This window comes from Equus quagga, chromosome 13, assembly GCF_021613505.1.
Source record: "Equus quagga isolate Etosha38 chromosome 13, UCLA_HA_Equagga_1.0, whole genome shotgun sequence".
In the NCBI taxonomy this organism is placed as follows: Eukaryota; Metazoa; Chordata; class Mammalia; order Perissodactyla; family Equidae; genus Equus; species Equus quagga.
This window is the reverse complement of record NC_060279.1, coordinates 103,885,552-103,910,250: the sequence shown is the minus strand read 5'-3', so window position 1 is coordinate 103,910,250 and position 24,699 is coordinate 103,885,552. Positions and strand designations below refer to the sequence as shown.

At 46.3% G+C, this 24,699-nt stretch overlaps 3 protein-coding genes across 8 annotated transcripts in view; 1 reads left to right on the top strand and 2 right to left on the bottom strand.

The window, feature by feature from the left end:
- TDRD12 (tudor domain containing 12) overlaps positions 1-2,943 on the top strand; it is an 85,490-nt gene extending 82,547 nt beyond the window's left edge. For all 4 annotated transcript variants that reach the window (XM_046683516.1, XM_046683517.1, XM_046683515.1 and 1 more), the window contains 3 exons: positions 27-180; positions 264-330; positions 752-2,943. In XM_046683516.1, the coding sequence (XP_046539472.1) occupies positions 27-180; positions 264-330; positions 752-843 (313 nt within the window). In that variant the 3' untranslated portion in view covers positions 844-2,943. The remainder of the gene's footprint in view (positions 1-26; positions 181-263; positions 331-751) is intronic.
- Positions 1-24,699, bottom strand: part of SLC7A9 (solute carrier family 7 member 9) — a 33,219-nt gene that overhangs the window by 3,081 nt on the left and 5,439 nt on the right. For 2 of the 3 annotated variants that reach the window (XM_046683519.1, XM_046683520.1), the window contains exons 7-13: positions 24,198-24,242; positions 23,576-23,699; positions 22,596-22,699; positions 14,965-15,061; positions 13,818-13,967; positions 7,831-8,005; positions 3,044-3,710 (exon numbers count right to left, since the gene is read on the bottom strand). In XM_046683519.1, coding sequence (XP_046539475.1) covers positions 3,646-3,710; positions 7,831-8,005; positions 13,818-13,967; positions 14,965-15,061; positions 22,596-22,699; positions 23,576-23,699; positions 24,198-24,242 — 760 coding nt within the window. In that variant the 3' untranslated portion in view covers positions 3,044-3,645. Of the gene's footprint in view, positions 1-3,043; positions 3,711-7,830; positions 8,006-13,817; positions 13,968-14,964; positions 15,062-22,595; positions 22,700-23,575; positions 23,700-24,197; positions 24,243-24,699 lie in introns of those variants that run through there. The other variant, XM_046683521.1, reaches the window with a different exon arrangement.
- On the bottom strand, positions 5,785-6,860 carry LOC124251067 (atypical kinase COQ8B, mitochondrial-like). Its single transcript, XM_046683522.1, is given in 1 exon segment — positions 5,785-6,860. A coding segment is annotated over 1 exon segment (1,035 nt). The 3' UTR covers positions 5,785-5,825.

The window sequence follows — 24,699 nt, the reverse complement described above, 5'->3', positions numbered from 1 at the left end:
GACGTTCTTTCTTTTTGTAAACCTAGTGCCTGGGTGGGAGAGAAATTTTACTTGGCTGATATGGAGCTGCAGGCCAACATCATAAAAGATGATTGCAAATGCATGATCCAAAATGATGAACCTGTCATCACTCTTGCAAAGGCGAGACGGGAGTCGTGGTGTCGCTTACTCAAACAGCGGGTGAGTCGGCACGAACTGATGCTCAGCGCTCACCCTCAGTCTGTTTTATTCTCTCGCCTAATGTGAACTGTTGTGTCGAACAGAATCCGAATGTGGCTTTTGACTTTGATCACTGGGAAGAATGTGAAGAGGATAGCCACTTCTCCAGGGGTAAGACCGGTGCGCCCACTCCCTGGGGAGCTGTGGGTCCTGGCTGCCGTGGGGCGGGCATGGCTTCGGGCGGCAGCCTCTGTGGAAATGGCTCGTCACGTAGAGCCCTTAGGAATTAGTCCTCTCCTTGTGGCTGATCTTGGTGCTAAACGTTCTGGTTTGAGGATGTATCAACTCTTGGTTATAAACATATTTTCTTATAACACTTTTACAGGTATTTTTCCTAGGAGAGTAATGTATTTACAAGCAGGCAAATTTTACTTGCTTATTTCTTGCCTCAAATAATGAAAATAGAAAATGTCATAAAATCAAGGGACTAGAACTCAACGGACTTGCTTCATTGACCAGAATAATGGGGGGAAAAAGATTCGCTAATTCGTCGATAGTTAACATATTTTTTTATAATTTCTAACTCTTTTAGTTGTAAATTCCAAAAATCTCTCCTGCAAAGTGACAGAGTGGGTGGAGAGCAGTGACGAAACTTCCGGAGATGAGGGAAGTGAGAGTGAATGAGGACGCGAGTCAAAGCCTGAAGGGGCCGGCAGACTGCACCAGAGCGGATGCTGCGGGGACCCAGAGTTCGGAGACCACGCAGTCCCAGTCCAGCTTCCCCACCTCACGGAGAAGTGAGGACTGAGTGTCCCCTTGTGCCACTGGGGTTTGTGATGGTGAGAAGTTCTGAAGTGATTTAAAAATGGGCTCATGGGAAGACTTTCAAAGGAGGTGGAAGCAGGGAAAAGCAGAGACACAGAAAGTACTGGTCCAGCCCAAGCCCAGCTCACACACAGTCTGTTCTGCTCGTTGCCGTTCACACGAAGCCCATCCTGACACACTCAAGCTGAGGGATACAGAGCAGACCGTGGCATTTGGGTAATGAATTGTACTCTCTGGAGTTAGTTCGTTTTTTTCTTAGACCTACGTTCAGTACACTTCTAAAAACTGGTCTTGTGCATATAAATTGAGGTTTCTGTCTTACAGGTTTATACTCAGGACTGCTTAACAGCCTTTCACCCGTGAGATAGTGGGGATTCAGCATAACTGTGTGCTAATACTTTCAGTATTCTGGAAATATCGCTGGCTACTCAGAGTAAGTTCACTGCTCATGAAGACAGACGCCAAGGATAAAATGGGGTTGCCTCAGCAGTACCAGCCAGACCCAGGGCCTTCTGGTGATAAAGCTGCTGCTTCTGAAGAACCCCGAGCCTGCAGGTCCTGGGCATATGGGGCTGAAAAGGACCAGTGGGGTGCCGGGAGGTGGCCCTTGGAACCTGGATGTGATGACCCTAAGAACATTCAGGACTGCATCCTGGGGTGAGGCTGTGGCTCCCAGGTCACGAGGTTATTAGGATGAATGTGCATGGTTGTTACCACTTAAATGTGGGAATGCCCAGAACCTGACTTTTCATGCTGATTAAAAAGTTAGAAAGGTGAGCTACTGGGAAATTTAAACCCAAAGCACTTCTTCAGCGTGAGTCTGGCAGCTTTCCTAGAAGTGGAAGAGAACGCTGCTAGAGCATGACTGTGGTGGCTGCCCCGGGAGCTTTATTCTGTTTATTCATCAGAAAGCACAGGCGCCCAAGTGTGTGTACGTCCCAGTGTCAGCCCCCGCCTGAGAGGTGAACTCTGTCACCGGGCTGTTCTGTGAGCAGGTTTGGGTCACACTCTCGCTCTCAGTTTCCTCATCTGTAAAATAAGACATTCCGCTCGTTGCGCAGCCTCGTGTTGCCTCAGGGAGTGTCCCAGAACTCCACCGGCTCGGCGCCTTTGTTGTGCACAGAGGCTCGTGATGGGGGGTGAGACCTGTGCCCTCTGGAGGGAGGACGTGGTGTCCAGCCTGGACCGCTGCTGGGAGCAAGTCCTCACTGCTGCCGTGACTCCCGTGGGTTGACTGGCAGCTGTCAAATTGGCACATGAAGTAGAGTGGCGATTTTCCTTTGCCTTGGCTAAATTGAGCAGGCTCTTCACAGGTACGAGGTTCTGGTGGCTCTGCTGGCAAAGGTTCTGGCTCAGCAGAGCTCTTCGAGTGTCCCCCTCAGGAGGTGGTTTCTGTAGATGCAGCTTTGCTCCCTCTGCTGAGGCCTTTGTGTTGGCAGCCAGGCCTCCTGAGCCGCCCTGGCGTCCCCTGGCATTCGTGGCCGTGGCAGTCTACGCTCGGCTGTACGCAGTCTCTTTTGTAAAACATAGCAAATAACAATAGCGAGTAATAGAGTTGCCCAAATACGTGTTTCCATGTACAGATGGGGCCCTGCTCTCAAAGAAGACATGATGCTCGTTCTCGTGTGGCGTTCACAGCCAGCTCGACAAAAATATTGGGGCAGGAGGGCTAGGTGTTTCAATCTTGATTTCTTTTTTCAGAATTTAAATTTCTACTGTTCGAAGTTCCGAATCCTATACTGTAGGACTTGGGATGCTGACTTGTGAAATGGAAACAATTACTAACTGTTATTTTGTTCTGCTGTTAATATGTACTGATTTCGTGTTTTGGGACAATTTCTGAAATGCAAAGTAAAAGTACTTGTGTGTCTCTGCTTCTAAAATTGCTCACCTAGTCAATTGTAGCATGAAGCCTTTTGCAGTACATCAATAAAATTTCCATGTTTTCACAGAAATGTTACTTTTTACATTTTTCAGATAGTATTTTCCCGGAGTGCCAAATGCAAAATAGAATTTTATTCAGTGCCCTTTCGGGTTTGACCAAAATGCCAGTGCAGGCTGCCGTGGAGCCCGCGCTGCTGCCCCCGATGACCATGCCCCTCGTGGCCACACGGGCTGCGTGCGGGTAGTTCTGGACGGTCAGCGCTGCGGGGGGCCTCGACATTCTGCCTGGGCAGCACTGCCAGGTACATCCCGGGTTAAATGGGGGGTGGCAGTACTTTCGGGAGGGGCAAGGAGGTAGTCAAACATTTGTACTTCAGTATTTAAAACATCTGTTTCGATCAGAACAGAAGTTTCACCCATTTTACAGTGACAGATGTATACCTTGTTGATAACCGAGTTTAAAGAATGCCCTTTATTGAAGGAGGTGTGGTGAGCCCCTCGTGGAGCAGTGGCCGGCGCGGTGGTGACTCTCACCCAGCCCCTCCCTCGCCGTCGGCCTGCTGCTGGGCCATGTCTGGGCCGGCTGACTAGCAGACACCCGTCAGTGCTCCTAGTCGAACCCCCACCCAGAGAATTAAGGGCATCCGAAAATAACAGCATTATAAACATCTGAGTGCAGTGTTTTCTTAAGAAAAGCATCCGGAGGAAATAACCACAAATATTGCTTACAAAAATAAACTCATCAGAGCTTGGACGCTTTCCGGGAGGCCGAGCGTGTTACTCTGGAGCTTCCTCTGCTGGGACAACTTCCATCAGCATCTGAAGGTGCATGGTGACGGGCTCTGGGGTGAAAACCAACGAAACCGTGTGGTTAGAAGGCTGCAGTCGGCAGCGAGCTTCCCCGCTCATCGCGGGAGCGGTGACGGCTGTGCGCTTGGTGGCGCGTCTGCTAGAGCCCGCGCTCGGAGCCGCCGGCGCTCACAGGCAGGCAGAACCGAACCGGCAGCCACCGTGGTTCTTTGGAGATAAGTTATTTCCCATTAAGGCATTAGGAACCTGCTAAATATTTTATTGCCACCAAACAATTTACTCTGCAGGAAAAATCTGAATGACTCAATTCCAGGAATATATTTAACTACCACTGACCGAGCTGACTCTCTAGTCTGAAGTCCCCGAGACTGCCTCTTGTTTAAAATACATATTGTTCATTGTTTTCACCTCCTCAATTCCAGCTTCTTAGCGGTTTTTGTAGGGAGGAGCTTGGCTAACTACTCTAAATAGCTGAGAAATAAGACACGTTCTGTACCGTTAGGTTGTAAGGCCTCCTGCCTGGATTCTCTCAGTCTGATCAAATCCAGGTTCGTTTCAGAGGCATGGGAAACTGGCTGTATTTCTTAGAGTCCTACGTTCCTTCCTTGCTATAGTGGTGTCTGCAGCCCCTCTCTCAGCTTAGGGTTTGGATCAGAGTGAAGAGTTTAGGGGCTGGAGAAAGGAGACAAGTCCTTGTGGAAATAATAAAGCCATATTTTGTTTTTGGTTTCACTTTGTTAATCAACATGAAACACATTCTGTCTTGCTTAAAACCCCATGGTCAGGTAAGTGGTGGGACGAGATTTCACAGATGAGGAAATGGAGGCTGAGGGGGGGTCTGAACTCGCCAGGCTAGAGAGAGGCGTTCCCGGGCCCTGCTGGCCCGTCTCAGTCACGGTCAACTTCACTGCCTTCCAGTTGGGTTTTGTGCTTTCATGCCTTGTGAGATTCCCTAACGTGTATGTATGTAAATGAAAAGCACACAGGAGGGCCTGAAGGGATGGCCGTCCTGCCCTGCGCAGACGAGCTGGAGGAGAAGGGACGAGGCGGCTTTTTTTTTTTTTCGGTGCCCGACATGGTTTTGCAATTTATTCCATTGCCACGTGCAGTTCCAGCTCGTTCATTCATTTTTCACTGCTGTGTGAAGACTCTGCTGTGTGACTATATAACAATGCATTTATCTGGTGGATGGACATGCTGGGTGTTTCTGGGTTTTGCTGTTAGAAACAGTGCTCGATGAACACACATGTACGAGTTTCTCTAGGGCAGTGAGTTCAAACTCTCGATCACAACCCACAGTAAGAAATACAGATCACGCTGGGTGCTAGAGCTCATGCACACGTAAATGTCAAACAAAAGGGTCGCAAAATCATACGGATCCCTCCCATCTGCGACACACTGCTATTTTCTATTCTGTGCCGTTAAAACAAAAATACTGTTGAGACCCAATAAATCGATGTCAGAACTCGTATCTCCCCCAGAGTCAGAAAAACACCTCCCTGGGGAATGAGCCTAGGAGAGGATGCGGGGGGTATGTGTACTTGGGGGGAGGGGATGACAAGGGACTGAGGCTGGAGACTCAGATGGGCGACAGCATACTCGGCAAAGGGCTCAGACTTGATCCCAAGGGTGCTGGGGAGCTGCGCAGGGGACAGACTGGGTACGTACCACTTTGAGAGCCATTTGGCCACCGTGCACACTGAGAGTCTTGCCGTCCAAAGTTTCCCCCCAGGCCTGTGGACACTCTGTGTCCTCGGCTGGGAACACTCTCTCCTGCTCTTTGGACGGCTGTCCCTTCTCACACTTCTGGTTTCGGCTCTAATGGCACTTCCTTTAAGAAGCCTTCCTTGATCCCCCTCTGCCACCTGGGCTGGGTAGGCCACTTTCCCTGGCTCCCCACAACCCCCTGTGCCTCCCTGATCACTGCCCCCTCTGGCCTGGGCCTCCCCATCATGGGCCTAACGCCTCTAGATCATCACTGTCTGGTCACAGATCCCCCTGTTGGACAGGGAACTCAGAAGGCGAGGATCAGGGATGTCTTGTCATCGCTGTCAAGAGGCAGACAGTGGGTGCTTGGTGCGCTCTGGTGGCTGGAGGCATCATACAGGAAGTTGGCCCAGTTGGGGTCCGTCTGCATGAATCAGAACTCAAACAGCTCCCATAGACACAGCCTCAGGAGCTGGAAGCAAATCTGGTTCCGGATGTCCTGGCTCAGGCCCTGGCACTGGTCCAGGGGCACCCCTCCGGCCAGCTCCATGCCCAGCACCCGCGTCGTGCACAGCTGGCACCCGGAAGAAGGGGTCATCTGCCAACAGCTGCCTGAAGTTCTGGGCACAAGCCGCTTCCCGACGGTAGTCACACTCCCAAGCCAGCTCCTGCTGCAAGGTCTGCAGGGCCACGCTCATCTTGATCACCGCCAGCAGGTTCTGCACGTCGCTCTGAATGCTCTGGGCAACGCCTGGGTACTGGATCTTCATGGCAACCTCTGTCCCGTCCCTCAGCAGGCCCTGGTGCACCTGCCCAATTGACGCAGCAGCAAAGGGCACCTCCTCCAAAAAGGCCACCTTGGTCTGCCAGTCCATGCTGAGCTCCTCCTCGAGAACTCTCAGCATCTGCCAGCGGGGCATGAAGTCGGCGCTCTGGCAGACCCGCTCGAAGATGCGCTGCAGCTGGGGGCTGATGAAGCTGTTGTCCTGGATGCTGAGCATTTGGCCAACCTTGAGGGCGGCCCCTCGAACTGTACACAAGGTCTGCACAATCCGCTCGGCGTTGGCCTCCGACAGCAAAGGGCTGGAGCCTGGCCGGGAGCTGCCTTCTGATTGTCGATGTTCTCCTGGCAGGGACTTCTTAGCCACCTCAGCCAGCGCTCCCAGTCCCAAGCCCACAGCCAGTCCCCCAAAGTTGGCCAAGCGGCTGATGCGGGAGGTGGGCACCTTGCGTTCTTGAGAGCGGTCACTCGGCTGGGGCCGGGGTGTCTTCCTGATCCGGGCCTCCTGTGCCCGGCGGATGTCTTCCTCACCCACACCTCTGCCAGGCCCATCCTGATGAAGCTTTTGGGCCCAAGAACCCCCACATGGCCCTCACCAGTGGGGCCCAGGCCTCGGGGCCCCATAAGGCAGACCAACAGTCCGACCCAGCTGTCCACAGGTCCCCCGCAGGAGGCCCCCCACCTCCAGCCACATTGCCTCTTTGCTTTTCTGGGAGACCCCCGCCCCGTTGCTAGGCACCCACAATTCCTCCCATGTCCGCCCGACCCGGTTACTGGGCACCTCCCCCCGTTGCTAAGCACCCACTCAAGAGGCGGCTTTTTAATCACAGTTACTCAATAAATAGGGCTGTTGTATGGATCCAGGATTAAATTGTGCACAGGCCCAATTCCCGCCTTCCAGGGACTCAGCCGGGGAGACGGAGATGAGCAGACAGGCTGCCGGCCGGCCTGGTGAGGGTGCCCGGGGCCTGGAAGGCCTGTGTCAGCGGAGTTTCCCGCAGTTACTGTGAAGTGCGGGGTAACGCCTAGTGAGTGCCGTACAGACACAGGCGCTTCGGGGACCCTTGATGTACTTTGGCACCACTGCTTGCTTTTTCAAAGCAAAATTGGCTAACGTAGCTAAACTTAAGCAACAATTGTCCCAAAATAGATGAGGAACCAGGATTGCTGAGTGGAAACCAAGAGTTGTGGCCTTGGCACCAGAAGGCTCAGGCTTCATCCCAGCTCAGTCAGCTTTCGGTGTGTCTCTGAGATGCCACGGAGCCGCTCAGATGACGTCTGTGCATCAGGCAAAAGAAAGTGGCACTCTGAAGATCAGATGCACAGGGATGTGAATACGCTCATCACCACTGAGCTGTATGTCTAAACATGGTTAAGATGGCAAATTTTATGTGTATTTTACAATAAGAAAAGAAAATGGTGCTTCCCCTTCCTACCGGTTACAGAAATTGATGGGAACAAAGGAGGAGGCCACATGTGGCCCCCAGAGGTGTCACACAGAGGGGAAGGGGGCATCTGTCCTCCTGAAGAGAAGGTGAAACTTGTTAGCTGCGTGAGACCCTGTGAGAAGAACATCTTAGCAGAGTCAGGACGGACGAGGTGGCAGGATGCCATGTGCGGCCACGCTTGACTAACAGCACGACGGTCCCCCTGTGGATACTTACTCGAGATTTTCTGAGCCCATCCAAACTTAAAGTAGACAAAAAGGAAGTAAAATATGAGGCCGCTGAGCATGAATAACACACAGTAGAGATACTCCCACGCGGGTTGGCTGATGATCGGGGCCAAGACCAGAAACACAGAGACGAGAGTCACAAAGACAGGGATGATGATGGGCACCTGGGGGGAAACAGCATGGGGTCATGATTCGGCCATGTGCATTTCTTTTAGAGCATTTTCATTCAAAACCCAACACTGATAAGAAAGACGTAATGAACTCTGTGTGTCCCTCCTCCAATCTCAATGGTGTTTAAGTAATTTTACCAATCTTATTTCATCTACTGTTTTTCTTTTCCCTAGAATATAAGGAAAACACCAGACATCGTGTCATTTTACCTGTAAGATATGCAGCGTACATCTCTAAGTGGTGAGGACTTGATGTCTTTAACATGTTTATTCCCTCCCCTCTTTTTCGTCTTGTTGATTCGTTGTAGGAATTGGATGATTTGTCCTACACCCTCGCGCAGCATGACAACACCTTGGGCAATGTGCAACAATGGTCCCATAAGATGAGTGCCATACAGCCTAGGTGTGTGGTAGGCTGTACCATCTAGGTTTGTGTTGGTACACTCTGTGATGTTCACACAACGATGAAATCACCTAACAACGCGTGTCTCAGAATGTGTCCTGTCGTTAAGTGGCGCGTGACTGTCTGAACTCTTCGTTCTAGTTTTGCCTAGTAACTTGCTCCTCTCTCCCTCACATGTCCTGTAAGTGGGTAGTTAGGTCTGAGGGCAACAATGCTTCCAAGTTGGAACAGTGCGCTTCCTTTTGTAACACACCAAGAGGCCCTTCATGAATGTCAGACTGTCAGTGGGTTCCGGGGCAGGGGAGGCAGTCAGTCCCACCAGATCTGGAGTCTGCGTTTCTCCAGGGAGCTGTTGCCTTTCAGTCGGAAATGGCATTCAGAACCCACAATCTGGGTGATAGAGGACTCGTTCTTCTTTTACAAGGACAGCGATAAAATAATTTTTTTCAAGAAGGAAAAAAAATTATGAATTCATGCTGATATTTCTGATTCGACTATAAGATAGCACTTTTTCCCTTCCTTTACTTTAGGCTTATGTCTTTTTTCCTTATGCTTCTGAAAACCTAGCTTTCTAATGGCTTTAACATAATTATTTATTTGCTTTACCTACAACGTGCCTATGACAAATGTGAAAGTCACTCCCACAATGCCACTGCTGCAGTAGCAATGTGAACTTGAACATTTAACTGCAGAATATAATGCACAGGGAGAGTCATTCAAAACACTGCACTTCAATCAGCAATTAGTTCTAGCAATGATTTTTTCCGTGTGGTCATGTCATCTACTTGTTATGGAGTAAAGTTTCTTTATCTCCATTTTTTTCCAGTTTTTAAGGATTCATTTTTTCCCTTTTATATTTTATTTTTATACTATTATAATGTTAAACTTTTTTCTTGCTTTTTTTTCTTTCATTCTTTTTTTTTAAGCTTCTTTTTTATTTCTGCTATCAGTCCTCTCTCTCTCTTTTTTGCTGGGAAAGATTGGCCCTGAGCTAACACCTGTTGCCAGTCTTCCTGGTTTTTCCCCCTCCGCAAAGCTCCAGTACATAGCTGTATATTCTAGTTGTAAGCCGTTATAATTCTTCTATGTGTGCTGCCACCACAGCGTGGCTACTGACAGACAAGTGGTGTGGTTCTGTGCCTGGGAACTGACCTGGGCCGCTGAAGTGGAGCACACCAAACTTTTAACCACAAGGCCATCAGGGCTGGCTCCATTATTTCTTTTTGACAAAAACAAACACATATATGCATAAGCATAAATATTTATGTTCACTTCCACTACCTCATATAAAAGATAGCAAACACCTAGAAGATAGTTTTACACCTTGCTTTTTTCCTTTAATATATTCTAGAGATAGTGCCATAGTAGTATATAAAATTCTCATTCATCCTTTTTGCATACCACTCTACTTGTGGATATACCAAAATTTATTCAACCAGTCTCCCATTAATTGACATTCGGGTTGTATTGAATCTTTTGCTATTACAAGTAATGCTGCAATAAATAACCTTGTCTGTATTTCGTATTTTTGCCAATTTCACTTTGGGATAGATTACCTCAAAATGGGATGGTTGGGTCAAAAGGTAAATGTACATATAAGTTTGCTAGATAGTGCCAACTTGCCCTCCATAGTGGTGATGCCACCTGTATTCCCTGAGCAGTGTCAGAGAGGGCTGTTTCCATGGCCTCACCATGGAGTGTGGCCAAACTTTGGGATCTCTGCTCATCTGATAGGCAAGACATGGCATTGCATTAGACTTCTGCTATGCATGCTCTTGTTAGGAGCAAAATTGAGCTCGTGGGCTCATTTCCTTCATTTTTAAGTGTCATTGCATTTTTTCTTTGAACTTTTTATATCTTTGTCCATGTCAGGTGTTGGTAATTCTTATCTCAATTTTTGGGAACGCTTTAAGGATATCAGCCCTTTTTTGTGATGTTATTGCAAATATTCTCCTCATGTTATGTATGTGTTTTTAACTTCCTTCTCTTTTTTTTCAATGCATAAATTTTTATTTTGTTTGGGTTGTGTTTGTCCATTTTTCTCATTATTACTCCTGGATTTTGAGTCATAGGAAAGGTTTTCCCATTCTTGGACTACAAAGCAGTTTATGTTTTCTAAAAATCAGATAATTCACTGAACCTTAAGTTCTTTCTTCTGCATACATTAATTCCTTCTCTGTGCTTAGTTTCTTTGTTCTTTTTCTTGCTTTTGAGTTGCCTATTTAATCCGTCGTCATGTTTATTCATGTAAGTATTTAAGGCAGTGTAACTTCCTCCAAGCCTCGATCATAGATCATGTCTTGTTTTCATTATTATGTTTAGGAATTTATGTATTTTCATTTCCTATTTCCTCTTGGACCAAAAAGTTTAATTTTTTAAAGTAATTTCTTGTTTCATTAGAGACAGAGAATGTAGTTTGCATTATTTCTAGTTTTTTTAATCAAGGTTTTCCTTGTGGCATTAAAGACTGTCAGTTTTCAGACATGTCCCATAGGCACTTGTTTGCTATTCTGGGGTTCAGAGTTTGGTATAAATTTCTAAGATCTACCTTGTTAGTTTTCAGATCTCCTGTCACTTTAGTGACATTGCTGGATCTGTCTTGGGCTGAGGGAGGTGTTTTAAATCCTCCTGTTGGCGTGTGTGTGAAATCCTTGGATTTCCTGTAATTTCTGCTTCGTAAAGATGATGTGTGTGGTTTGGTGAAAGATTTCCGTAACTGTTAGCTCTTGGTTGTGAAGTTTAGCTGTTAACATTACTAAATGGTCTGTGCCTTGGGCCTGAGTGCTTCTCTGATAAAATCACAACCTATGTTTTGTGTATTTTCATTTGCCTGCTATTTCTTTGACTATCTGTTTATTTTCAATTTTTCACAGCTTTGTCAACCTGCCTAAGAAATCTTTTAATGGCTGATTTAGGCCCATTTAAACTGAATAAGCCAGTTTCTTCATACAGCTGGTAAGTCTCCGTTCTCTCAGGCTGTGTTATGGTTCTGTATACAAGCATCTTCTACTTACTGTCAGTCTCCGCCCTTCAGAGTGGCGTCCTATGGGAAAACTCTCACCAGGGACCTATTTCCATTATTTTAAATGGCAAAAATTATCATGTATCATATGAAGTCCCAAATTCCCAATTGTCCTCAGGTATAACTAAAACACAGTAGATACATATATATACCCAACGTGTATTCCACCAGGAAGTAAACCGCTCTTACAGTGATGTCCTGGGGACCAGTCAGCGAGTCTGGTTGTTAACACGTGCCTCCCTTTGTTGCAATAATGTCTTGCAGCATCTGAGACACACATGCCTCACGCTTTTCAAGATGCCGGCCCGTGATTCTTACTTGGGTTGGGTTTGGAATGAAATTTGAAACTTCTCACTCATGTAGCATAGGGTCTTTACCATATGGTCTCTTTTATGTGTGTGTGTCTCTATTATTTTTTGATATATCTTTTAGTGTCTATAAATTCTGTGTATTTATTCCAAGAGTTACTATTATAAATAATAGATATAATACTTTAGTCTCTTTTTTTAAATATATTGTCTATAATCAGTAGTGAAATTAGCTAGGAATTCTTTTCTTTTCCCCCAGCGTCTACTTTTAAATGGTATCCTAAGGCAGTTTCTCTGGCATGCTTTCACATGCTTTCTCCTCCATCTTTGTTGTATTATATTGTCAGTGCTTAACATTTACATACTCTTCCGTTATCTTTATCTCCCATCCTTTAGTCTTAGTTATTGACAGTTAAATCTCTTCACCATCTGCCAGTGACTTTGTGGTTTCTGAAGCTCCTTCTCTAGGCGTCTCCTCAGGAAGTTCTCATGTAACAAGACGTGCCTTCACTCTGTTCATGTTGCTAACTTTATTCTTAAGGTCAGTTTGGATATAATAGCCTTGCCTTACATTTTCTTTCTTTGATTCCCTTCAATGTGTTCCTCCACTGTCTTCATATGGTGTGAAGTGTTACTGATGGGAACGCGGATGCGTATATTATTTTCTTTCCTTCATAAGTGAACTGGGGTCAGAGAGAGGACAGGAAGGGGACAGTGGATACCCAAAGCAATTTTTTTAAAAGCTCCATAACTTGATCAGAATATATTTCTTTGTAGCTCAGATTTCCCAGTTCCAGTGTATGCCTTTTAGTATGTTGGCTCAAGTCCCCCCTCCTTTCATGGTCTCCCCTGTCACTTCCCTCCTTCCGCAGGAAATGTTTCTTGAATTATAGTTCTTAAGAATCCTGTTACGGGGCTGGCCCCATGGCCAAGTGGTTAAGTTCGCACGCTCCACTTTGGCAGCCCAGGGCTTCACCAGTTCAGATCCTGGGCACGGACCTACCACCGCTCATCAAGCCATGCTGAGGCGGCGTCCCACATAGCAGAGCTAGAAGGACCTACAACTAGAATATACAACTATGCACTGGGGAGCTTTAGGGAGAAGAAGAAAAAGAAGAAAAGATTGGCAACAGGTGTTAGTTCAGGGCCAATCTTTAAAAAAAAAAAGAATCCTGTTACTTTCATTTTCTTCTTCAGGGACTCCAATTGCACACATGTTGGCTTTTTTTTTTCCCTGTCTCCTTAGTTATTTTCTCTCAACTCTCTTTATTTCTGTTGAAGGGATTTTGTGCCGATTCAAAATATGAACTTTTATCAAAAATCATGATTTTGCCTGCCGATGACCTGATTGAGGTGGAACTGCCTGATTCCGAGCAGGCTGCTTCATGCCTCAGCTGACCCCAGAGACTGGGTGATGGCCAAGATACAGTGCCAGAAAGACCATGAGGCAGACCACTGGAACAGCATCCTACAGCCACAGACATTGTCCTTATTCTTGTCCTAGTGACTTAAGCCCTCAGCTTGCCTGCCTTTTTCTTAAATCTACACTTGTTTTTATCATAAGAATTAAACAGCACAGTTGTTTTATAAACAAAAAGCAAAAAAAGCCCCTAACATAAGCAGAACAAAATCAATTATTCTTCCTCAGTGGTATATAGATCCACACCAGCCAAGCAGGGAGGCTCAGGGAGCCCCAAGCAGACTGAAAGTGTGGACTATTAGGAGTTGCATGCACAGGAACGGGTCTGGGGCCAGAATTCAGAAGTCCCCGTCAGTCTATGGAAAGTGTGTGCGTGGGAGATGCTGGAAGTGGCAGAACTGGGCATCTTGCTTTGGTTAGAGAGACGGGTCACAGGTATTCTTGATAACTTAATTAATAGTTAGATGGCTAATTGGATTGTAAACTCTAATATGAGATGAATTGAAGAGGACACCCCACTCTAAAACATGATACTCAAGAATAGGGTCAGGTTGGAAACAGAAAGCATGCCCTTAGAATTTAAAATAGTTACCTCTGTCTAATTCATTTCAAGAAATCAAAGCCACTTGTGGTGTTTGGGGCACTAAACCTACCTTGATAGGCCTTTCCAGTTCTTTCCTGGTGAACCTCATCACAATCAGTGCCAGAATCGTCAGGCCATAAAACAGCCATGCGGCAAAGCTGAAGTAATTGACTAATGAGTTTATGTCACCAGGAATGATGTAAATAGTCGCTATGATCCCCTGGTAGAAAGAAGAATGAAGGCTTAGGTCATTAGTACATGAAAACATTACCCTTATCGCTTCACAGAAGTCTGAGGAAGCAGTTTTCCCTGTGGATAAACACTTTAGCAAGAAAGAAACCTCATATGTAGCCCATTATATTTGGGTTTGAACCCTGCCTTGGCTATGGCAGGTATTCTCTTTGAGGCCTGATGGACAGACTTGGAAAAATTTGTGACTCTTTGAAGCTGGGATTTTAAGCAGGAGAAGAACAAAATACGTGTGTATATTGCGCTAACTTCCTAAGTATGACTTTTCCTTCCAGAGAGTTTTCATCATGGGAAAGGGCCCTGGACTGTGAAACTCAGGCTGTCCAGGTCTGGTCTTGACCTGTATTAGCTGCATGGCCTTGGACTTGTAATTTTAAGGGCCTTGCAATTCTGGGTCTGCTTCCTCATCTTCAAAGGGAGTAGGTTGACAGAGAGCAGTGGTTCTCCTCTGGGGTGGGAGGAGGAGTCTGGCTCAGAATCTAGAGCGTGGATGGTCACAGGTGCCCAAGACAGTTGCACACAATCAAGGACTCTCCCCCCACTGAGAAACTCCAATTAGAAGATGTCAAAGGGCCTTCACTGCACAAGGATCCCATGACTTCTAAATTATTGGACCATAACGAGAAGCTCTTGTCAGTAGCCACCTGGTAATAAGCCTTGTTGTCCTGCCCCATAAGCTGGTGGGTTTTTATATAGTTGTTCCCAGGGACTGAGAACACACAGATGTACGTGTCAGAAGTGTAGAGGGTACAAGCTTGGAAGACTCAGTGTCTTCACAGATCCATTCAGAACAAGGAGCAGAGGTTGGCTAAACTGTTTGAATTGTCTTGGGCCACTTCATATACCTGTGTCATGTCGAGGAGTAAGGGAACCGGGGTCACGCCTAGCAATACAAGTTTATTTCTCCATCCAAACTGAGGGCCCCTCAGCCTGGGAGGGGGTGTTTTTATGGCGGAATTCCTACTTACATAAAAGATGATAGCAGGGGCTGGAGTCAGGCGCCGGACGCTAATGTAAGAGAGCACTTTCATCATGTGGCCTTCCCGGCCAGCAACGTAAACGAGCCTGGAAAAACAGTGAAACAGAAGTCAGTCAACGAGCGAGCAGGCTGCAGTGCCATCACGGAGCCAGTGCGTCCTCAGCTTCACGAGGAGGGCCGCAGACAAAGAGACCAAGTTGGGACCCTGGCGTCTCCAGTAGGAGTCCAGCCTCTGGAGGGGAGTGAGTTTTGGAGAAGTGAGGAGGTGAAACGCATCCGAGAGGAATGCATCCTGGTGCCAAGGAGTCACCTAAGTCGGGGAGACGGTGGGGATGGTTTGGGGAGGCCCTTTCTAGGAGCAGGTAGCTATCTGAGTCCTAAAAGTTATGCAGGAAACAAATGTGAAACCTAGTCCAGGGCCAGTGGACCCGGTGCTTGGAGCACCTGAGAGAAGCAGACACAGAGTGCCGGCACTTGTAAATCCAAGCTGTACACAACTTCCATATTTTTGAAAAATCAGACAAATTAAGGGCAAGTCAGCAGGTGCAAGCTTAGTTCCCCCAAGAACTCCTGAAGACTCAGTCGTCTGAAAGACTTCAACATGTTAGAAAAAGGGAAGAGGAGCGAAACAATTTCTAAAAAAGTAAAAATGTAGTTAAAAATATAATCGACAGCAATCAAAGACCCTGACTAGCTAAGCAATCCTGAGAAAAAAGAACAAAGCTGGAGGCATCCCAATCCCTGACTTCAAAATATACTGCAAAACTACAGTAATCGAAACAGCATGGAACTGGTACAAAAACAGACACATAGATCAATGGAGCAGAATTGAAAGCCCAGAAATAAAACCACACATCTACAGACAGCTAATCTTTGACAAAGGAGCTGAGAACAGTGGAGAATGGAGAACAATACAATGGAGAAAGGAAAGTCTCTTCAATAAATGGTGTTGGGAGAATTGGACAGCCACATGCAAAAGAATCAAAGTAGACCATTATCTTTCACCAAACACAAAAATTAACTCAAAATGGTTCAAAGACTTGAAGGTAAGACCTGAAACCATAAAACTTGTAGAAGAAAATATAGGCAGTACACTCCTTGACATCAGTCTTAGAAAGATCTTTTTGAATACCAAGTCTAGTCGGGCAAGGGAAACAAAAGAAAAAACAAACAAGTGGGACTTCATCACACTAAAGAGCTTCTGCAAGGCAAAGGAAACCAGGAACAAAATAAAAAGACAACCCAAGGAGCTGGCCTGGTGGTGCAGCTGTTAAGTGCGCACATTCTGCTTCAGCAGCCCAGGGTTCACCAGTTCGGATCCCGGGTGCAGATATGGCACTGTGTGGCAAGCCATGGTGTGGTAGGCGTCCCACATATAAAGTAGAGGAAGATGGGCACGGACATTAGCTCAGGGCCAGTGTTCCTCAGCAAAAAGAGGAGGATTGGCAGGTGTTAGCTCAGGGCTAATCTTCCTCGGGAAAAAAAAAAAGACAACCCACCAACTGGGAGAAAGTATTTGCAAATTGTATGTATGACAAGAGGTTAATCTCCGAAATATATAAAGAACTCACACAACTCAGCAACAAAAAAACAACCCAATCAAAAAGTGGGCAGAGGATATGAACAGATATTTTTCCAAAGAAGATATACAGATGACCAACAGACACATGAAAAGATGTTCAACAACACTAATCATCAGGGAAATGCAAATCAAAACTACACAAAGATACACCTTACACCCATTAGAATGGCTATAATCACCAAGACAAAAACTAACAAATGTTGGAGAGGATGTGGAGAAAAGGGAACCCTCATCCACTACTGGTGGGAATGCAGCCACTATGGAAGGCAGTATGGAGATTCCTCAGAAAATTAAAAACAGAAATGCCGTATGATCCAACCATCCCACTACTGGGTATCTGTCCAAAGAACTTGAAATCAGCAATTCAGAGAGACTCATGCACCCCTATGTTCATCACAGCATTATTCACAATAGCCAAGACATGGAAGCAATCCAAGTGCCCAATGATTGATAAATTTATCAATGATTGATAAAGAAGATGTGGTATATTTATACAATGGAATACTACTCAGCCAGAAAAAAGACAAAATCATCCCATTCGCAACAGTATGGAGGGACCTTGAGGGTGTTATGTTAAGCAAAATAAGGCAGACAGAGAAAGACAAACACCATAGGATTTCACTCATGTGGAAGATAAACACACAGACAAAGAGGACAGATTAGTGGTTACCAGAGGGGAAGGGGTTGGGGGGTGGACACAGGGGTGAAGAGACACATTTATATGGTGATTGATAAATAACAACGTACAACTGAAATTTTACAACATTATAAACTATTATGACCTCAATAAAATTTTTAAAAAATTAACATAGATAACTTAGATACAAGTGAAAAAAATAGAAGCTAGCTCTGAGAACGAAGCATAGAGAAATGGAAAATGTAGACAGTAAAGTAAGAAAGAAGAAGAAGCTCAAACACATTGAATGGGGGTAATGCAAATTCAGAGAAGAGCAGAGAGCTTTTATAGAATTGAAAACACGCAGCCTGCCATTGAGCCCACTTCTAGACAAGTAAAAACATACCCTGATCTGAACATTATAGTGTAAGGCAAAAAGGAAGATTTGAAAATCTACTGAATTTAAAAGATTAACTACAAAATGAGAACAAACAGAATAGCAGACATGTCAGAAATAATATTTTCAAAGTGATGAGGAAAGTTCATTTTCAGATTAGAATTCTGTGTAGCTAAACTATCATTCAAGACTACTGGCAAAATAAATACATTTTTAGATAAACAATGACTATGAGACATTTACAATTCTCCAGTCCTCCTTGGAAACTATTAAAAAGTCTAGCTCAGCAACAACGACAAAACTGAACTCAGGAGTTGATTGAAGAAGCAATGTTAAGGAAACAGCAATCAAACACGTTGCTGTGTATATATGTATTGTATTTTTTGTTTGTTTTGGTGAGGAAGATTGGCCCCAAGCTAACGTCCATTGCCGGTCTTCCTCTTTTTGCTTGAGGAAGATTGTCGCTGAGCTAACATCTATGCCAGTCTTCCTCTAGTTTGTATGTGGGACGCCACCACAGCATGGCTCGATGAGTGGTGTGTAGGTCCACACCAAGGATGTGAACCTGCAAACCCTGGGCTGCCGAAATGGAGCACACAAACTTAACCACTATGCCACCAGGCCAGCCCGTATATTGGATTTTTTATTTTTGTCATGATGAACTTTTCCTTGCAGGGGTGGGTTTATAAACAAAGTGTAGCTGATACACTGGACGATGTGAAAGGGAGAGTCCTTGTAGGCAAGGGAAGAGAATTGAGATACTGACAGACTCTGTTAGGTATTTGTGTTAAATTTTAAGGGTAATTGCTAAAATAATAGAAACATAACTTCCAGATGAGCAGAAGAAAGAAAGGAATCAAGGAAATATGATGGATAATAAAGCAGGATAAGATTTTTTTAAACCAAGAAAACACAAAGGAATGTGTTAGGACTTAATCCAGCTACAGCAGTAAACACATTGATAGATTCAGCTTGCCTGGCTAGAGACTCTTGGGTTGGGTTTGTTGAAAGAGACACAAACCAAAACCAGATGATGCTGAGAGGCTGAAGATAAAAGGAGGGGACATGTCACCAAAAATTGCAGCCCAGAGACAGCTGATTCAGCAATATCAATATCAGACAAAATAGAATTCAAGGCAAAAAGAGGGAGAGTTTCTACTGAAAAGGAGCACGGTCTACCAAGAAGATATAAAAAATGGGGGCCCTTGATGGGGCTGGCCCCATGGCCGAGTGGTTAAGTTCGCGTGCTCCGCTGCAGGTGGCCCAGTGTTTCGTTGGTTCGAATCCTGGGCGCAGACATGGCACTGCTCATCAGACCACGCTGAGGCAGCGTCCCACATGCCACAGCTAGAAGGACCCACAACGAAGAATATACAACTATGTACTGGGGGACTTTGGGGAGAAAAAGGAAAAAAATAAAATCTTTAAAAAAAAATGGGGGCCCTTGAAACATAGAAGGCAAAAATGGACAAAGCCACTGAGAGCAGAAGATTTGAACAGTCAAGGTACAAGCCTGATGATGATACAAACTAGTCGAGGGGCTGGCCCGGTGGTGCAGTGGTGGAGTTCCCACATTCTGCTTTGGCGGCCCGGGGTTTGCCGGTTCAGATCCCAGGTGTGGACATGGCACCGCTTGGCAAGCCATGCTGTGGTAGGCGTCCCACGTATAAAGTAGAGGAAGATGGGCACGGATGTTAGCTCAGGGCCAGTCTTCCTCAGCAAAAAGAGGAGGATTGGCAGCGGATGTTAGCTCAGGGCTAATCTTCCTCAAAAAAAAAAAAACAAAACTAGTTGACATTAATACACATTATTTTCAAGACCACAGGAAACATTTATAAAAACGACAGCAAGCCACAAGGGAAGTCTTTAAACTTCTAAAGAAGTGATGTCATAAAGATCATACACTCTGATTGCAATACAGTAAAATTAGAAGTCAGGAACATAAAGGCCAAAAAGGCCTATCTGTTTAAAACTACATGTTTGCACTTTGAAAAGACAAACACGGTATTAAGTTAATTCCCAGAACAAGTCAGTGGAGCTGGGAAGTAAGGAGACGGAGGTGGAGGGAGACGGACTCAGGATGACGTTGTGAATTCACGCTTTAAATTCTACCAGTCCTCCACAAATTACTATATAAATTCCATGCAATTAAAATGCAAGCCGGACTTTGGGAACTGGAGAAAATTATTGTGAGTGCCTCTGGAATGCGAGACAGGGAGGGAGAAGTCCCCCAGGGGAGCACCACTTCTCCTAGACTTCGTGTCGCTGAGGCCGTCAACTGTTTACTGAGGATGATGACAGCACAGGAAGACACCTCTCAGTGGAACGAAGGGAGCCAAGCACATTGGGAATGTTAAGGGTGGCATTGCAAACCAGTAGGGCAAAGGCTGGATTACTTAGTAAATACTAGTGGGATGACATGGTAAAGGTTTGGGAAAAAGAGTGAGATTTATGCCTCACATCAAAATACATTCCAGATTATCAAAGAGCTAAAGTGAAATGTAGACGAAAACATAGGTGGGTGTTCTTGAAAGGGGAGAGGAAGGTTTGTCTATGGGAGATAGAAAACTCAGAAACCAGTAAGCAGAAATCTGGGATTTGACCCCATAAAAGTTACATCCAACGTAAGTCAATATAGCACAAGTCCCTGTCTGACCCCCAAGCCGCACAGGTGCAGAACTCTACAAAATTAACTCACGATGGCTCATGTGCCTAAACCTAAGAGCCACACCTATAAAAGTAGGATAAAACAGAAGAGAAAGCTTTGTGACCTTGGCTTGGACAAAGGTTCTTATATATGACAACAAAAGCACGACACATAAAAAAATGGATAAACTGGACTTTGTCGAAGTTAGAAACATTGGTGTTTCAAACACAACATTGGGAAAATGAGAAGACAAGCCACAGACTGGGAGAAAATATGTGCACATCAGATACCTGATAAAAGACTTGTGTCCAGAGTATACGAAGAACCCTTACAGCTTAGTAATAAGATGACAAACAGCCCGGTTTTAAAAATGGGCAAAAGATGTGAACAGATGTTTCACCAGAAGACACATGAATGGCTAAAAAGCACACAAAAAGATGCTCAGTATCATTAGTCATTAGGTAAATGCAGATTAAATCCACAGTGACATACTAATACCCACTAGAATAATCAACAATCAAACAAAATTGTCTTTTGACAATAAAAAGACAGTACCAAGTGTTGGTGAGGATGTGGAGAAACTGGAACTCTCTTGCATTGCTTATAGAACGTAAAATGGAACAACCAGTTGGAGAACAGTTAAGCAGTTTCTTTAAAAGTTAATCATAAACTCACTATATGATCCAGCAACTCTATTCCTAGGAATCTATCCAAGAGAAAAATGTATGTCCACACAAAGATATATGCAAAAATATTCATAGCAGCAGCATTCAAACTGGAAACAATCCAAATGTCAATCAACTGGTGAATGGATAAACAAAATGTGGTATAGCCATATAATGGAATACTATTCAGCAATTAAAAGGAATGAACCTAAAAAATAATATGCTAAGTGACAGAAGCCAGATGCAAATGATGTATTGTACCATCTCCTTTAGATGGAATGTCTAGAAAAGGCAAAATTGCAGACACACGAGATCAGTGGCTGCCCAGGGCTGGAGGTGGAAGTGGGGAGTAACTACAATTAGAACGTTCTGGGTGATGGAAATGTCCTAGAATTGGATTGTGATGATGCTTGCACACCTGTATACATTTACTAAAATCACTGAATTGTACAATGACAGAGTGAGTTTTATGGTATTTATACCTCAATAAAGCTGTTGAAATTGTGTTTCTATATACTAGCGACAAATTATCAGTAAAAACTGAAAATGTTTACATTTTTAAAAATACCGTTTATTACAGCATGAAAAAATATGAAATATTTCAGGATAAATCTGACGAAATATGCACAAGAACTGTATACCGACAACTACTCAAAAAAGCATTTTTGAAAAAAATTAAGACTCAAATAAAGGGAGAGACAGTCGGTGCCACAGACCTGGAGAATCAATGCTTGTGAGCTGCTGGGCCTCTCCAGACTGACGGACAGAGCCCACGCAGTCCTGATCAGAAGCCCTGACGGCGTGTCCGTGGAAACTGACAAGCTGATTCTAAAATTCGTATAGAAATGCAAAGAATCTAGAATAGCCAAAATGCTTTAGAAGAAGAAAAGCTGCAGGGCTGGCACTACCTATCCAGTCTGATACGGCTCGAGAAGGATGCCTTTGTGGTCTCAATTTCCTCCGTTAAGCGTCTAAGTGTATCACCTTCGGCAGTCTCACTCAGAAATGTATCCAGTCGGAATGCTGGACAGCCGGGCACAGACATGTTCAAGAAGGTCCCCTGCAGCAGTGTCTCTGAAAGCAACCCCCACCCAGCCCAAGAACGGAAGTGTGTTAGATCATGCTACGTCGTGGAGTGGAACACAACACTGCGGTGAACGTCTCCAGGCCAGGGGGTCAGAGGGTTGGCAGGGGCTGGCAAACCGTGCCTGTTTATGCAGATGAAGTGTTACTGGAACACCACAGCCGTTTGCTTTCGTGCTGCAAAGACAGAGTTGGGTAGTTGTGACCGATTACATGGCCGGTAAGCCCAAGATATTCACTGTCTGGCACTGAAGGAACAGTTTGCCAGTTCCTGACGTAGATTGTGTATATTAACATGAGAACATGTTCAAGCAATATTGTTAGGTGAGAAAAAGCTCCAGGTGAAAAGTACTAGGCGTGAACCAACGCCTCTCACGCTGTGTCACCCAGCTCTGCCTTGTGCTGGAGCTGGCAGCACTGTCCCCCGACGGGGACCCAGGGCCTCGCCTCAGTGGGGCCAGCCGTGTCCAGTGCCAGCTGGTCCACGCTTTTCCCTCCCTTCTCTGGACTCCAGGCTTCCTGCTGGTGCCATGAGGCAGAGTCCTGAAGATTTCTGCCCCAAGGTTGTCTGCCTCAAGTGTGAGATGGCCTCTGCGCCCTCTGCCCCACGCAGGTGCGAGGATCCCCTACCTGCCTGCCGTGAAGCAGGTCCCGTTGGCAGCGCCGATGGTTGAAAAGGCCACGAAGAGCGGGACAACCCAGGAGGCTGGATAGAGAACGCGGTCACCAAACGTCTGGCGAGAGACGGGAGAGGAGTCCCGAGGGGCTTGCATGGCCGCCGAGAGCCCTGCGTCCCAGGAAGGCTGCTGTGCCCCGTAGAGGGCCCGGCCCCACTCCCAAGGTGGGCACAGCCTCTGCCCCCTCCTGGGGAGGAAAGTCGAGGACCACCCAGGAGGAGAACAAGGGGGCCTCTTTCCTCCTTTGCAGAGCATCTTGGCATCCTGTGATGGGCACAGAAACCTCTCCGCCCCCTCTCCGTCATGATTCTTCCTCATTTCAGTGTCACTTCCTGACCTCCTCAAGCAGAATGACCTTGTTCTCCCTGCCACCTCAGCGCCTCTTCTCACGGTCAGTGACCTCATCCTGACCGAGGCTGCGTCTCTCCTTGTGCTCCGTCCTTGTCACCTTATGGTCTGTTCCTAGTCCATTTCCTGTCCTACCCCCACTCCACGAGGCCTCCAGCAGCTGGACCCCACCTGGCTTCTCCACAATCCCCACAGCCATCCCTCTCGTCCTCACTGCCTCCCTACCCCGCCTACACTCCGCAGTCCATTGTCATCACTCCCTCCTTCACTTGCTGCCTTGCACTTTCTCTCCCTCATACTTGTCTGTCACAACCCAGCCCTGGTTAGGTCCGGCGCTGCTCTAGCTGCATTCTGCGCCTGTGTGGGGCCATGGGCGTGCTGGGAAGGCAGAACCGTCCCCCCGCTGGCGGTTAACCTCAGATCTTTAAACCTAGATCTTTGGTGCTGCCTTAACCCCCTCACTCCCCATCTCTAGATGATTCCTCCCTCCTCCCCTGTGAGGGTGCCTCAGCTTGAGCATTTACACCCTGCCTGTCCCCTTCCTACGGGCCACAGCACCCTCCCGCAGAGACCCTGGCCACTCACCACGGCCACGGCCTGGGACTGCAGGAGCTCGGTCGCGGTCATCACAGTGAAGTAGGAAACGTTCATGAGGATGTAGCACCCTGTGACCAGCGGGATCCCGATGATGATGGCCAGGGGCAGGTTTCTGGGAGGGGCAGGGACCCGGGGGCCCAGGGTCAGACCAGAGCATCCATGAGAGACCCATGAAATTGTTGTTTTGTCCAGTCCTGTCTCCCCACCTGCCCTGGCCAGCCCTCACCTGCTCCTTGTGGTGGGCTGGGGTCACAGCTGCCCTTCCTGAGGCCCACCCAGATGCAGGGGGCTTGTGGAACAGCAGAGCCCCAGCAGGGCCATGTGACATTTTCAAATGAGAAAGACTCTCCCTCTCTAGGACTTCAGGGCAGTAAAACTGAATTGTTTATAAAGCAAAATAAGCCAGAATGCAGTTAGAGTTCTCCCCTGCTCTCAGCAACCCCTCCACTACCCAAAAGAAACTCTAAAGAACGTGAGTGAGCTTAGAAGAAACCCTGCGCTGTCTGGAAGGGCTCGTGGGCTAACAGGAGGAAGCAGTTCCGCTGTAGCTTAGGAGGAGAGATAAACGCTTGCCTGCCCATCGTCTCCTGGCCTCACTCAGCTTTCTCACCTGAAAGGGTTTCTAAGTTCTTCTGTGATATAATTGAGCTGATTCCTAGACAAAGAAAAGTAACACGAGTTACAAAACTTTGACTTTCTTTGCTAAGATTGTGAAACACAAAACAATAATTGTTGGTGCCATTTAAGATTCTCCGCCGTAGAGAAAATTCTCCTGCAGGAATTCCAGGGTAATTCCTTTTGGAGAAAGCCCTGGGGATGGCGGCGCTACCAAGGTCTGCACATCTGTCGGGTGAGTCTTTGCTCTTCAAGGGAATCACGTGAATTGTCAACAATTATCAGGAGTAATGAGATCCCAAGGTGCTTTGAAGAAAACGGAAGATTCTTGATCTGAAAAGAGAATGCAACCTGCGGATGCTTTGCATGTGGGAAAGCCCAGCGTCACGGGTGGCCACACTTCTTCCTTAACGGATGTAACAGAATTTCCTTGACTGAACCCAATGTTTCCAAGGTTGAAACAGAAGTGCTATGAATATTCTTGCCTTGTCAGGTGC